The 16,591-nt window shown below is 36.6% G+C and overlaps 1 protein-coding gene across 2 annotated transcripts in view; it reads right to left on the bottom strand.

Annotated features, from left to right (window-relative positions):
• LOC100488188 (dynein beta chain, flagellar outer arm) overlaps window positions 1-16,591 on the bottom strand; it is a 237,488-nt gene that overhangs the window by 120,877 nt on the left and 100,020 nt on the right. For both annotated transcript variants that reach the window (XM_031896974.1, XM_031896973.1), the window contains exons 61-67: window positions 16,415-16,578; window positions 14,389-14,560; window positions 11,799-12,050; window positions 9,722-9,964; window positions 7,931-8,077; window positions 6,383-6,567; window positions 424-974 (exon numbers count right to left, since the gene is read on the bottom strand). In XM_031896974.1, the coding sequence (XP_031752834.1) occupies window positions 424-974; window positions 6,383-6,567; window positions 7,931-8,077; window positions 9,722-9,964; window positions 11,799-12,050; window positions 14,389-14,560; window positions 16,415-16,578 (1,714 nt within the window). The remainder of the gene's footprint in view (window positions 1-423; window positions 975-6,382; window positions 6,568-7,930; window positions 8,078-9,721; window positions 9,965-11,798; window positions 12,051-14,388; window positions 14,561-16,414; window positions 16,579-16,591) is intronic.

Consider the following 16,591-nt stretch of genomic DNA (forward strand, 5'->3'; position numbering starts at 1 on the left):
TTAGTAAACCTGAGTCACATGTCAGTTCACAGCTCCATAGGGCCAGCATCATGGACTCTGCTATTATTAAATATTAATGAAAAAACTGGACAAATCAACTATTGCATACTTGTGTAATTTTTAGATGGACATATAATGCAGAAATGTCCAGAACTTATTCTGACATGGTCAGTCCTTTTATACCAAATACAGTAAACACCCTGATCATACACATCAAGGTTAAGGCCAAGAATGCTATGCTATCAATTAGCAATGAGAGGGGGTGTTGCCAAAAGGACCGCTTACTGTGTGTCCAATATAATGGACAGTATAAACAAGTTCATTTTAAATAGATACAGTGAGTATTGTAAACTTGTTGTTTAAAAATATTTTTAAGCAATTCAGTTAAAATTACATATTGCATAACCTTTGTGCCATACTCACCCAGCTCCCTAATATTCATGTTATTCACAAGTTCTTTAATGTATTCTAAAAGAGCATTGCATTTATATTGAGCTTTCTCAAGTGCTACTTGATACTCAGGAAGAAGTCGTTGAAATCTCTGAATCTTCTGTAACTGTTGGTGGACACTCAGGATCTTCTGTTCTACAACAGCTTTATCCTGTGCAATCTGATACAGGATCTTCAATGTCCCTTGGTTATGTTCCTCAAGAACAAGTTTCTGATTCTTAAGATCATGTGTAAGCTTCTCATGGGATTTTAGTTTTTCTACCACTTGACCAAGGACTTTCTTTGCCTCTTGATGTTGAGTCATTATCATAGAATGTTGAGTTTTCACCATGGCTCTGAAACACTGAGCAAATTTTTCAAATGTTGCATTGGTGATATTGCCATACTTAAAGTGTGCCATCTTATTATGTTTGAAGACAGAAAGATGCATGGATGATAAGAGATGGCAGACATTTTCTTTTTCTTGAGCAGTCCATATGTCCAAATCCTGAATATGATAGCTTGCATGTTCTACTAGGGCTTCACTGATTAAAAAAAATTGAAAGTTTGTAATTTTTTTCCATATTTTTTTCTATATTAATATTCAAAATGGCCATTAACCAAGAGCTATATTTTTCATATCTAGCAAAATTAAAAACATAAAACAAATATCTGATATACTGCAAAAACTTATTGCAAAAAGCAAATATCCTCCCCCTCTAAAAGTTTTTACTGCAAGTTACTAAATAATACATCCACTCAGGTGCAGTTTAGTCATGCAAACAAAGCACTAAGTAAAGCTCTGTAAAAATGATTTGCATAAAAGAAAGCAGAAATTATTTAACTTTCTCTGTATCTGGCTCCAGAATGCTATGTGTTAATTCCTTGCATGCTATTATACCTTGTTACTATTAAACCTTGTTGTATAAAAATATAGATTTCAAGAGGCACAACTAGATTAATTAAAATTAATTCATCATTCTTTCTGATTTACAGTGACATTAACCACCTCCATGTTTATACAACTCTTCTTAAACAAAGAGAAACATATATGTCTCACAATCATATAAATAAATTATGTAATCACACACTAAGGGGCTGATTTACTAATCCACGAACGGTCTGGAGGCTTCCGAATGCGTTTTTTTCGTAATGATTAGCATTTTGCGATTTTTTTCGTAAATTGTCGCAACTTTTTCGTAGCCATTACGAATGTTTCACAAATTGTCGTGACTTTTTCGTAGCGTTACGACTTGCGCGAATTGTTGCGACTTTTTCGTAGCCTTCGGGCCGAGTACGAAAGTTTCGGATTAATTCAAGCTTCAGTATCGTGACTTTTCTTGGACCAGGTTGGAGCTGCAGAGTGCCATTGAGTCCTTTGGGAGGCTTCCAAAATCATGCTAAGTCTGAAAGTTTTGCCCGCTGTTTACGAGCGCTCAATACGGAAAAGTCGCGACAATATATGAGCAAATCGTAATGGCTATGAAAATATCGCGACTTTTCGCGCAAGTCGTAACGGCTACGAAAAAGTCGTGACAATTTACGATAAAGTCGTAACGGCAACGAAAAAAATCGCAAAAAATACGAAAAAGTCGCAAAATGTTCGTTTACAATTCGAATTTTTCCCATTCGGATTTGAATTCGTGGATTAGTAAATCAGCCCCTAAATATATCGTGAAGATTAAATTCTTTTTCAACATACATACAGTGGTGTGAAAAACTATTTGCCCCCTTCCTGATTTCTTATTCTTTTGCATGTTTGTCACACAAAATGTTTCTGATCATCAAACACATTTAACTATTAGTCAAAGATAACACAAGTAAACACAAAATGCAGTTTTTAAATGAGGGTTTTTATTATTTAGGGAGAAAAAAAATCCAAACCTACATGGCCCTGTGTGAAAAAGTAATTGCCCCCTGAACCTAATAACTGGTTGGGCCACCCTTAGCAGCAATAACTGCAATCAAGCGTTTGCGATAACTTGCAACGAGTCTTTTACAGCGCTCTGGAGGAATTTTGGCCCACTCATCTTTGCAGAATTGTTGTAATTCAGCTTTATTTGAGGGTTTTCTAGCATGAACCGCCTTTTTAAGGTCATGCCACAACATCTCAATAGGATTCAGGTCAGGACTTTGACTAGGCCACTCCAAAGTCTTCATTTTGTTTTTCTTCAGCCATTCAGAGGTGGATTTGCTTGTGTGTTTTGGGTCATTGTCCTGCTGCAGCACCCAAGATCGCTTCAGCTTGAGTTGACGAACAGATGGCCGGACATTCTCCTTCAGGATTTTTTGGTAGACAGTAGAATTCATGGTTCCATCTATCACAGCAAGCCTTCCAGGTCCTGAAGCAGCAAAACAACCCCAGACCATCACACTACCACCACCATATTTTACTGTTGGTATGATGTTCTTTTTCTGAAATGCTGTTACTTTTACGCCAGATGTAACAGGACACGCCACCTTCCAAAAAGTTCAACTTTTGTCTCGTCGGTCCACAAGGTATTTTCTCAAAAGTCTTGGCAATCATTGAGATGTTTTTTAGCAAAATTGAGACGAGCCTTAATGTTCTTTTTGCTTAAAAGTGGTTTGCACCTTGGAAATCTGCCATGCAGGCCATTTTTGCCCAGTCTCTTTCTTATGGTGGAGTCGTGAACACTGACCTTAATTGAGGCAAGTGAGGCCTGCAGTTCTTTAGATGTTGTCCTGGGGTCTTTTGTGGCCTCTCGGATGAGTTGTCTCTGCGCTCTTGGGGTAATTTTGGTCGGCCGGCCACTCCTGGGAAGGTTCACCACTGTTCCATGTTTTTGCCATTTGTGGATAATGGCTCTCACTGTGGTTCGCTGGAGTCCCAAAGCTTTAGAAATGGCTTTATAACCTTTACCAGACTGATAGATCTCAATTACTTTTGTTCTCATTTGTTCCTGAATTTCTTTGGATCTTGGCATGATGTCTAGCTTTTGAGGTGCTTTTGGTCTACTTCTCTGTGTCAGGTAGCTCCTATTTAAGTGATTTCTTGATTGAAACAGGTGTGGCAGTAATCAGGCCTGGGGGTGACTACAGAAATTGATATTGAAATTGAAAATTGAAATTGATAAACCACAGTTAAGTTATTTTTTAACAAGGGGGGCAATCACTTTTTCACACAGGGCCATGTAGATTTGGAGTTTTTTTTTTCCCTTAATAACGTAAACCTTCATTTAAAAACTGCATTTTGTGTTCAATTATGTTATCTTTGACTAATAGTTAACGGTTTTTGATGAGCAGAAACATTTAAGTGTGACAAACATGCAAAAGAATAAGAAATCAGGAAGGGGGCAAATAGTTTTTCACACCACTGTATTAGTGTTATTGGCAATCCATTTTTAAAGTAATCATCTTAAAGGTGCGTACTTTAGATTTAATGAAAAAGATATGTAGAGTGCATGCAAGTTGATACTAAAACAATGGTCCTGTCACTTTTAGGAGACAATCTTGTGCAAATTAATTGGATTAATCCGTTTCTTGCATGGGGAAAAATCAATAACAAAACAGTACTCTTTTCATTGATCTTTTGACTTAGTGTTTTAGTATTCTAGAAACAATAACATCTAAATGAAGTAAATGCCAGTGATGGCAGGCCACTCATTTTAAAGAGTTAAAAGAGTCTATACAACTGTTTTAAGATTACTTAGAAAAAAGAAGAATTGAGGGAGTGCAATAAAACACTGAAGAATTATGAAAGGGGGAGGCATAAAATCAGTAAAAAGAGATCTAAGAATTTTTAATTAGAAAATAGGAAAAGAATGTAGTCTTTATACAGGTATGGGACCTGTTATCCAGAATACTCAGGACCTGGGGTTCTAGATAAGGTGTCTTTCCAAAGTTTGGATCACCATACCCTAAGGGGCAGATTTACTAATCCACAAATGGTCCGAAGGCATCCAAATGCGTTTTTTCGTAATGATCGGTATTTTTGCGATTTTTTTTGCCACCGTCGCGAAAAAATCGGATTGGTTTTTCCGCCATTTACTATCGCTCAATGCGGAAAAAATTGCGACGGCGACGAAAAATTCACGACAAATACGAAAAATCACGACGGCAACGAAAAAGTCGCAAAATTTTCGTTTCCAATACGATTTTTTCCCTTTTGGGATTCGGATTTGTGGATTAGTAAATCTGCCCCTAAGTCTACCAAAAAAGAATTTAAACATGAAATACACCTGACTGGATTGTTTTACAACCAATAAGAATTAGTTATTAATTATCTGATTCAAATGAAATCTGTAGGAGATGATCTTCGTGTAATGTGGAGCTTTCCAGATAACTGGTTTCTGGATAACGTATTCTATACCTGTAATACCTGTAAGTTTCTTAATTCTGACCTTAAATAAAAATGTCTGCTAATAAGATGCTAAAGGGAGCTCTATATTTACACTAATTAATCAAAAGATTAAGAGGTAAGCGTATCGGTAGGCATTATGCATGTTCTGCCTTTACATACTAGTTCATGAAGTTCTAAAACTTGAATGTATACCATAAAATGGTATACACTATTATAATAATGGTACTGTTTGCTAAGAAGGAAAATTTTCAAGTAGGCTGGGGCAAATTAAACTGTATTATTTCAGCATTTTGGAACAAGGCATCTAATGTATAAACATTATTTAACATAAGTTAAATCTGAACACATATATTTGCTTCTTATATTTTAAGCTCCCCATTAGGGATGTAGCGAACCTCAAAAAAAAAGTTTGCGAACCCGTTCGCGAACTTACGCCAAAAAGTGTGAAAGTTTGCGAACTTTGCAAACCCCATAGACTTCAATGGGAAGGCGAACTATAAAACCTAGCCATTTCTGGCCAGAAAACTGATTTTAAAGTTGTTTAAAGGGTGCCATGACCTGGACAGTGGCATGCAGGAGGGGGATCAAGGGCAAAAATTTCTCTGAAAAATACTTTGTTGACACAGCGTTGTGTAAAAACGCAAGCTATTCCTATGTATACGCAAAGGCAGCTGGCAGACCTAGCGGAAATACGCTGTGTTTTTTGCTATTTCGCACTATTAGCACCATGGAAACGGGATTTGCTTACACCAGTACTAGGCTGAAAAACACCATGTGTGGCTTGTGCGGCGTTTTAGGCCGAGAAAAAAACAGCGAAAAAACGCAGCGGAAAAACGCCTAAGCCGAACCCAAATTGCGAACATCGCAAAAAGTTCGTGAACTTGCGAACTTGCGAACACCCGATGTTCGCGCGAATTAGTTCGCCGGTGAACAGTTCGCTACATCTCTACTCCCCATATTTAAATATGGGCAAGAAATCCCTATGAGCCTTAATTGATAGCCTGTTGTCCAGTGCACAATGCCAAAAGAGACGATAATTTTCTACTACAATAAAAAAACATCTTTTCCTTTCTATCCATCTTTATGATACCGTTACCATTTATAATAACTACGCTTCTATCATTTTGCATGTAAATTTCTTAGAATCATCTCATCCATCAAAGCCTTCTACACATTATTGCCCCACTGGGAATATGTTAATTCTGAGCACCATATCTGAAAAATCTGTACAGTGAACGAAAGCTTTAATTTTTTTCAGGACACTTTTTTCATTATGTAAATCTGATGCTTTACCAACACAAATAGGAATCTATATATAAATCTACTTAGAAACTTACTTGTATTCTACATTAATGCAGCTCAGTACACAGCCTACAATTCCCGAGCAGATGTAATACTATGATATTTAATGTTGCTTAATATATGCTGAATCTTGGTACTGAAGGTACATTTTTTTTATTAAGGTTAATAGAGCTATTGATCAAAGTAAAAGAGCATACATGTTATTTTTATAATCATACTTTGAAATGTAAAGACCCTTTCAATAAAGTAGGTCCAAAAGGTCAAAACATGCTTCATTTACAGATTTCAGAAGGAAGGGATAATGCATTTGGTCATTTGCCCTTTACATACCGTGACCAGTGAGGAATGAAGTAAACATTTATTGAATTCATGAGAGAAGAGAATTTCAGACACCACTTATAAAATGTTGATTCTGTTCTGCTGTATATAAGGAACCAGCGTATATTCTGCTGCACTGCCTGTAGGAAAAGACTCCATGACCTTTCCTTAGAGTATGTTAGACCAGCATTCGTTACCTGGGAATTATTAACAATTAAAAGAGAAGAGAATGTTCAGAATTAAAATGATAACATTTACATGGTAATGGATTCTTAAAGTGATTGGGCTAGCTAATTAGAATTTAGGAAATCAAATTATAATTTCTAATTTAAAAAAGCATTATCGGTATAATGTAAATAAGCCTTTGGAATTCTTTAACATAATTTCAAACACATACTGTCATCACTACCAGAGAGACGTCCAAAGGCTGAAGACGAGCTCAAACTGCATCCTATTATCCTTATAATGGAAAACTAAATCCCAAAATAAACAAAGACTATATTAACTCCTCTTATGAGATAGGTCTCATGTTACAATTCTCATGGCCAGCAGCCCTATCTCATGTAAAAGAAAGCCTTTGCTCTACCTCCACTAACCTTCTGTCAGCACTACTTTCCAACACTACTGGCCACAAAGTGCATATATATTGCAGCTTTGGGCCACAAGATATTCATTGTAACTACACACCAGGAACCCAATAGAAGGAAACACACAGTGCAAACACTAAACCCTGAAATAAGAGGAGAAGGAGGCCCAATCTAATGGAACCTGGAAGGTAAGAAAGGGCAGATCTGGAGGCTTTATCTAAAGCTCTGAATTTATTTTACAGCCCACTTTCAGGACCACAGCCAGCAGTTCTGGTTGGCAGCCTCATCTTATATACTAAAACCACACTGTCTATATTTACACTGGAATGTTGCAATGAACAAAGCAAGAAACCCCTTTCACTTTTGAAGATGATGAAAGCTGCCAGACGCGGCCTTTCTTCCATATTCACCTGGGATAGATTTCAAGACAAAAATTCCTTTTGACTACTCTATTTGAAACTTTATTGCTGTAGTACTGTCACTGGAAATCTGTTTTTAAAGACTACCAGAATTTTGAAACTACTACAAGTATAGGATCTATTATACAGAACCTTGGGTTTTTCAGATAAGGAACTTTATGTAATTTGCATCACCATACCCTGAGTCTGCTGAAAAACATTAAATAAACTCAGTAGGACTGTTTTGTCACCAATATGAATTCAGCTTTGTTATTATCAAGTACAAGGCACTGTTTTATTATTGCAGAGAAAAAAGAAATCATTTTTAAAAATCTGAATTATTTGCTGAAAATTTACTCTATGGGAGATGGTCTTTCCATCATTTGGAGCTTTCTGAATAATGGGGTTACAGATAGGGTATCTAATTACTACTACTAATAAATTAATTATTCTGATTAAATATCTAATTTATTGTAATAAGGGTGGATCCACAAACTTGGAAGCAGGATCTAGCTGAAATATTCTGTGTATAGTAAATCCTACACAAAATATAGGGAAAGCTAAGAAAAACATACCTCATTTCTCATAGCATTTGCAATGGTTGCTTGTTGTTCTGATGTAAATAGGTGGGAGACTGATCCAAAAACAATGAATTCTGTTATCTGTACCAGTGCTGTATTATCTATCTGTTCCTCTGCCAGCAAAATCATTATTTTCTGGCCCTTTAGAGATGTAATATAAACAAGTAAAAACATTTATTTCAGTTATATATATTAAAGATAGGGTCTTCACTTCATTACGTTGGCCATTCCAAGCATCTACATGAATCTCTTCTCAAGATCATCTTCACTAACTTAAAGGACTCATCTGTCAATAAAGTTGATATTTCAAGATCTCTTAAGGATATTACTTACCTTGTTATTACCTATTATTTTCCATTAACTTTTTAATATCTTCTGATTTAGATCAAAGAGCTGGAAGTCAAGTGAATTTCAGCTACATAATTGTAACTATTTTCTGGCTATCATCTTTTCTAGTTGAGTCTGCCCATTTCTGTGTATGTTTTTAAGTATTCATGCATATTAAGCAGTAAATTATGTTCTATTCAGAGTATGTTAAGGCTTTTAATACAGAGAACCATAAATGATTACTGAATAAATGAAAGTCAACTAACTTGGGAATTCAACATGTTTTAAAATAGAAAATTGGCTGCAAGATTATGTGTAGAGGGTAATTATCAGTGGTTTATTCTCTAATTGAACTCAAGTTATTAGTTGCACACCACTGGGTATAGGGGCCGTGTATATTTTATTTGTTCATTAATGACTAAGAAGAAGGAATTGTAGGAAGGAATGCAGTTGGTTGTATCCCAATATTACAAAACCTTGTTGGCAAAAGAGGCATCTTGGCAGACTTATGACAAACTGGGCATTTAGAAGTCTAAATGGTAAATCATGTAAGGTTATGCATTTAATGAACAAAAATATGAATAAGAATATTATTAATATATACTACATGTCCTTTTTATACCAAGAACAGTAGTAGAATGACTGTACAGGGACTGTATGATGGGCACTTTCCTTTGACTCTAAAGGGAAGACATGAGAGTAATATTTTAGTGCAATAATAATCAAGGCCAACAGGTTATGCACTCTGCTTGTTGTTTAGTAAGAAAAGAAAAAGAAGATTTCACGATTAATTGGATAAAGGGCAGTTTCTTAAGTGCAGTAAAGTAATTAAAGCCACCAATAGACATTTTAAAAGCCTCAAAAAGTAGTTGTATTTTTAACATACAGTATCGTTAATTACATCTGTTAGAGAACTCACCCTTCACAACTAAAACTAAAGAGAAATTATAAAGAAGAAAATTTAGGGGCTAATTTATCAAAGTCCAAATTTTGTACATTTGGGAAAAATGTGCGTTAATTGCACGAAAATTCGCATCATGGTCGTACGAAAATATTGTGGTATGATCCGAAAGTTCTGAAATTTTTGTATCCAAACGATTGTAAATGGCGCAAAAAACTTTCTGACTTTGAACCTTCACTGAATGTTTTTGGAAGCCTCCCACAGGACTCCAACCAGACTAAAGGAAAGTCACAATACCGAAGCTTGAATGAATAATGAAACTTTCTTACTTGTTGCGACAAATACAATTTTGTTACACAGATTGTCGCAAAGTACGAAAAAGGTTGCGGAAATTAACAAAAAAATTGCAGAAAATACATACAGTTCTAAAAGTTAGAAAAAATAAGATTTCTTTCCATTCATACTCATTCGGACTGGGCCCTTAAACTAGTTGTCTATATCTTTTTTTTTTTTTTTTTTTTTTAAACAAAATGTGCAAATGGGACTGAAACGCTTACCTTCAGACCAGCTTTTACATAACAGTCTACTAGCTGGGATCTAAATTGCTTAGATTGTTGTTCTTCTGTTTCCACTTTGTTATACGACCCAATCTGGACCACAGAGAAACCAGAGAGATGTGCAGCTAGCCGGGCTAGTGAAGCAGTTGTTCTGGGACAACCTTCTCCACAAAGCATTGTATGTGAGCTTTCGTGAGTACTTCCAATGTTGCGTGTCAAGCGACATAATAAATTAACTGTACTCTAAAGAGCAAAAGTTATATTATATATGTTATTATAATTATACATGCCACTCCTCTAATATCACTGGAAACTTGCATGTTTCTTTTTCATATTTTTTAATGTGATGAGCAAAAGTATGAGTATCTGGCAGTGCAGGTATTAGATTTGGACCTGGAGGTTTAAAGATAAGTGATATTTCCATAATTTGGTGCAACAAGCTTAAAAGCTAAAAAAAAAAAAAAAAATGTAACAGTTAAACAAATATAATTTTTTTGCTATCAAAATGGATTTATGCTAGTTTAGTTACAATGTAAAAGGCTTCAAATTAACTTTTAGTATGATGCAAACAGTGATATTATGAGACAGTTTGCAGTTAGTGTTTATTTTGTATTTGTTGTGTTTTTTTTAAGTATTCAGACAGTAGTCTGAATTTGAAAAGCCCCTGTCATTAAAATATCATTTTTGTAATTCATCTTTATTTAAAATATTTAGTTTTGAAGCTACAGAACAGTATCAGTGGTGCTGACAGACTTTCTCCTATGCCCTCTCCTCTGTCTTTTGAAGGGATCAGTGACTTTAGCTTATCATCTGTCCAAACCGGAAGTTGACAGTGAACTGGTTATTCTGCATGTCTGCCCCCTCCTGCTTCACTTGCATTTCAGTAATCCAATCGTTGATACCAGCCAATTATATCAACAATATGCAAATTAAGGAGAGGGAAGGCATGCACAGAACCAGTTCTGAGTGAAGTTTTTTTTTTTTTATTTGGCTGCCTGCCAAGTACTGGTCTTGGAAATCCCCTACTGAGAGCAAAGAGCAGAGGAGAGTGTCATCAGCAGGGCTGATATTGGTCTGTAGCTTCAAAATTACACATTTTAAATAATGAAGATGATTTATAAGGATGTTTTTTTCTGACAGGGGCACTTCAGATTCAGACTATTGTCTGAAGTTGAACATCCCCTTTAAGCTTTTTGTTCAGCATCTCTCCAGTTTGGAATTTTAGCGGCAGTTGATTGCTAGGGTCCAGCTTACATTAGCAACAAATGAATGTGAATACGAGACTGGAAGATGAATGGAAGGAGGGTCTGAATAAAAAGTAAGCAATAAGCAATAAAAAGTAACTAACAATACAATTGCAGCCTCACTACTTTTTTTTGGAAGCTGGAGTCATTCTAAGCTGGACAGGGGCAGAACAGGCAATTAATTTAAAAATTTTAAAATAAAAAAGACCCAGTTAAAAATGTGATATAAGGTCAAACACCCCTTTAAGATTATCATTACTAAACAAGTACTAGGTTTTGTATTATGTTATGATTCACACAAACTGCAGATAGACCTGGGCTGAATGGAACATATGGTTCAACACACAGCAGCTTGTTGCACAGAAACACCACAATAGAAATAAGTCTTGGTCATGTTGCCGTAAAATGAGCCAAAATCAAAATTAAAGCCTGCTATATCTATACACATGTCTTGTAATAAAAATAGTAATAACAATGTATGGTAAATCACTTCAGTATACACAGGTTGAGTTCTATCTAGTAAAATACCAGAGAGATAGCTGGTATATTCCATGTATTCAGACCACATTATTTTATAACTATGCTAACATTTTGGTATATACAGCTAGGAACCAAAGCCTCATTTTCCTTACTTCCGTTCTAACTTGTGCTTTGCTGCAACACCCACATAATGATATTTTATATTCATTTAACAAAGGTTTTCTATTAAGCCAAAATAGATCAATGTGACTCTTGCTAAAGCTGCCTATTATCGTCTATAAGCATGCAATTATTCCCCTGATAACACATAAAATAGGCCATGACTGATTGGGAAAACGATTACAGCCACCAACCTTATAAAAAGTGATGCTCATTCTCGGATTGGCTTTGTTGTATTCTCTCAGCGCCTCCGCTAATAACTGCTTTGTGTGGATTAAATTAAATGTTTGCTGGTAGCCGTCTAGGGTGTGAATTGTGCTGCTTGTCTTTTCACTCCTCCTGAACAAATTTGAGTCCTGCTGCTTAGCTACAGTGGTTATTAACCCACCGTCATCTTCTATAATGTTGCTAAACAAAGGCTGGTCAGGGCTCAGTATGATCTGCAGCTGTAATAGATAAGGTTGGTTAGACATATCCTACACTAAATAGAGTCACATTCATTTGTTTATCAGTTCAGAAAGGAATTATTGGTACAGTGAATATATAAATCTTGGAGCATTTAAAACATGTAATGTTTGTTGTTCTTGATCTAGCAGTAATGTTCAAGCTTTTGGTAAATTGCATCTTCTGATGGCCATGGCTTTAAGTATCCTGGATTCTGTGCAGACTTGGTTTAGACATGGCTTAACTAATACTGTAGAACAGTGCTGTCCAACTTCTGCGGTGCCGAGGGCCGGAATTTCTCTAGCATACATGGTGGAGGGCCGCTAATGGAAGCCAGTTTTTACCACTCCCCTTTTTGAAACCACACCCACTTCAAACCACACCGATTTTATCACAATGGTGGTAGCACAGCAAAATCCCAAATGCTTGGTCCTTACTGTGGGGATATCAACCATCATTCATATGTGAAAGAATTATGTCATATTAAGATATACCCTTAAATTCCATATGCCTCCTCCTCCCCTGTGGATAGCAGAGCAACCCCAAGTACATAATTACACACCTTAGGGACCATTTAATGGCTATTTCCAACTGCTAACAAACTCCCACAACAAACCCCTGCCAGGTTCACCTCCCACAAGCAGCATAGGGCAAGCAGAGTATGGCACACACAGGCAGCACTCTGCCTGTCCTATGCTGTCTGTGTGTGCCATACTCTGCCTGTCCTATGCTGTCTGTGTGTGCCATACTCTGCCTGTCCTACCCTGCCTGTGTGTGCCATACTCTGCCTTCTCTATGCTGCCTCTGTGTGCCATACTCTGCCTGCCCTACCCTGACTGTGTGTGCCATACTCTGCCTGCCCTACCCTGACTGTGTGTGCCATACTCTGCCTTCCCTACCCTGACTGTGTGTGCCATACTCTGCCTTCCCTACCCTGCCTGTGTGTGCCATACTCTGCCTTCTCTATGCTGCCTCTGTGTGCCATACTCTGCCTGCCCTACCCTGCCTGTGTGCCATACTCTGCCTGCCCTACCCTGACTGTGTGTGCCATACCCTCCCTGACCTATGCTGCCTGTGTGTGCCATACTCTACCTGCCCTATGCTGGCTGTATGTGCCATACTCTGCCTACAGTACCTATGTCTGAGGTGTGAAGAAGTGAACAATGGGGGTGATTACAGCCTGAGCCTGAGGTGTGAACACTGCAGGGGGTGAACAATGCAGAGATTAAAAGGTGTGAAAAACACAGGGGATTACATATTTAAACAATACAGGGGGATTACAGCCTGAATCTGAGGTGAGAACCATGCAGGGAGCCAGTTAATCACAGTACTGATACCATTTAATGCTTACTCAAAGGTAAGCCATCAAAGCAGCCAGACAGGTGGGGGGCCACACAGAGGGGGGTCGCGGGCCACATGCGGCCCGCGGGCCGCCAGTTGGACAGCACTGCTGTAGAATATAAGCTTGATGTAACAAAATACAGCAGAATACTGATAAAGTATCAAAACCTGCAGGGATCCAGACTGTCTGCTATCCATACATCTGCTTAAATAAAGGGATTTTACAGAGGAGACCATTATTTATTTTGTACACTTTGGGGCATATTGTTTATGATGGAAAAACATTTCTTCCAAAATTCACAACAACCTAGGGGATTTCCAAGACCAGGACTTGTTGCAGAGAAGACACACTCACTGGGTCTTTCACTGGAACATATTGGCATTGTTTCTGTCACTAAAAAGTCCCAATCATTGTCTGTCAATAAGAAGCCCCAAGCACTAATATACTGAAAGGGGTTTTTACAGTGATAGCTGTGAAGTACTGAAATTCTCTCCCTGAATCAGTCATACTACTACTAATACTACTACTACAAGATAGCTTCAAGAAGGGGGTGGATGGCTGTTTAGCAGGGTTATTAAAATAGTTCTTAGTACAAGTTGATCCAGGGACTGAGGATTGCCATCTTGGAGTCAGGAAGGAATTGTTATGCGCTTTGGGTCCTACGGGAGAAAAGCGCTTTACAAATGTTTGTTGTTGTTGTTGTTCCCTCTCAGCAGCAAATTAGAGTGTCTTCAGAAGGATTTTTTTACCTTCTCTGGATCAACTAGCAGTTAGGCAGGTTTTATGTTGACATAAAAGGTTGAACCTGATACTGATTTTTTTTTTAACCTAACATATTATGTTACTATGTCGCTACCTCCATTAATAAGAAGGTTGGCTTGCTTGGTCTGTCATGTTGTAACTTGAAAAATGCTGCCTTACAGCATTTTGTTTTTCAAAATGCTCAAGTAACAGTAAAACAATGCAGTGTAAATATGACATCAGCTGCTGTACTTTACCTCTTCTTCACTTGTAAATACTTTTTTCACCGATATTGCATATTCACTTTGATATCGGTTATAATCCACGGAGCTTGACATCCTTTGCCCATAAACCCAGTCACATTCATGCCTCCATAAGTGTAGAATCTTCTCAGTCGTGGTGCTTCCATCCAGGGAAAGACAGATATTTCTGGGAATAGTTTGAACAAGGCTTTATTCATTCACAACACAAAATAAAATCAACACAGCAAACCTACATAGTAACAATGAATCTAAAGAAATGAAAATTTATCTCCAGTTTTATCCATCACCTACATACAGAGTAAACCTGTATAATGTGAAAGTACAAAGAGATGGTCTATTGCTCAGGTTTTAATGGCACATGTAAATATAGTGAACTGTCACTAGTTTTATCAGCACCAAGAACACACTAAAAAAGCATTTACTCAGTAAAGAAACGGAAACTCATTATCAAAGAGTGTATAAGGATACAGCCAGAGAATTCATTATACAGAGACTCTAGTCACAGTGCTACAGAAAGGATTATAATGCTGTTTTTATTACACAGTTTAAGAATTTTGTTAGGTGCTAATTTTCAATGTGCTTTTAAATTCAAATTCCCAAACAAATCCCCATGATTACAAATTGGTACTTGAAAAAAATGCTATATTTCCATGGTTTATGAAAATCCTGGCAGATTAGCTCAAGGTGACAAATGAATGATAACTTTATATAGCAGATTTCTACTTTTATTACATCCTACTTATTTAGTTAACATATTTTATAGCACAGTTATTAGTTAACTTTGTAATAATTACCAGCTATTTTCTACAACTTGCCTCTGGCTCCTTTTTTATGGTTTTCATATTGATGCAATATGGATTTTTTTTACACTGAATAAGATTTTGTAACTAAATTCCATACTGAAAATGAAGGCAACACAGTATTCAATATATAACTTTGTTAACGTTAATCAGAGAATGAAAGGCCATCCAAAACCTTTTTTTAGTATTCTTTACGGCAAATTAGTCAATAAAACTTCAAGCATACCTCAGTTTAGCTTATTTTGGTTGTGGGTATATGGAACTGGTACTTCCATACTTCTATAACAGCTTGTGTGCTAATGGCTTCATAATCCTACCCTTAATATGTAAGGCACATAGACAAAAAAGGCTTCTAGCACTTTTCTGAAAATGTATTTGTGCGCAAAAATTGATCAAATAGAACTAATGTGCTATCAAATGAAAGTGTAAATGTGCCAAAAATTATACTGTAATTTTGAAGTGGCTATGTATGTAAAGCAAAAAATGGTTCATTAATCTAATAGCATTAAATCTGATATAAGATATATTACATCTGTTCAATACAGTGTATGTATTATAAAGGCCATATTCTATCTGTGAATAGTTTTGTGGTAATTAGGTAACATTTTTTAGTAAATGGTTTCATGCTACAAAATATGAACAATAATTACAATAAATGTAATTTTTTTTATATCTAAAATACAAACATAGGAAACATTACAAAAATCCAAACCACAAAGTCAAATATTCTTTTTGCAAACCAAGAGGTACAAATCAGTTTTCTATCTTCAATAAAGCATTTTAAAATGACTGTACTATATGTCTAGAGTCACAGCATGGAACGAGTTTGCTAAAAGCATACAAATGCAAGTCACATATCCCTGAAGAATAAATAATCAAGTCACAATGAATAAGTGACAACAAATCAAGGACATGGTGGACAGTCGTTTAATGCCATATGTAGAAAATGCAAGTCAATCTACCTAGGTCTGATCAAGCTGAGACGCAGACGAGAATGGGAATAGACAAGCTAAAGACAGACATTTTTCTTAATTGTTGTTTCACTTATAGTGATGTTGGCAACTTTGTGAATTGCATCACATTGAACACTGACATGTCAGCTCACAGCAGCCTTAAATGTATTTTGAAAGTTACACAATGTGCTGGAACCAAGGTAACTGATTTTGGTAGGAAAGTAATGGGCCCAGCAGAAACACTTAACATTTTTCAACAACCATTACCTGAATATTTTTGTAAGGTCCCGAAGTGTGAATATATAGTGACAGCGTTGGGATGTTCTCAAGAACACAGTCCTCAGTCTTTCTTGCAGCTCTATGGTAATGGCAGTAATCGATGAAATCAGTCCTTGGAATTGGTGAGCAGTAGTATTACATTTTGTGCCAGCCTACATGTACAAA

The sequence above is a fragment of the Xenopus tropicalis genome, chromosome 2, assembly GCF_000004195.4.
Source record: "Xenopus tropicalis strain Nigerian chromosome 2, UCB_Xtro_10.0, whole genome shotgun sequence".
Classification (NCBI taxonomy): Eukaryota; Metazoa; Chordata; class Amphibia; order Anura; family Pipidae; genus Xenopus; species Xenopus tropicalis.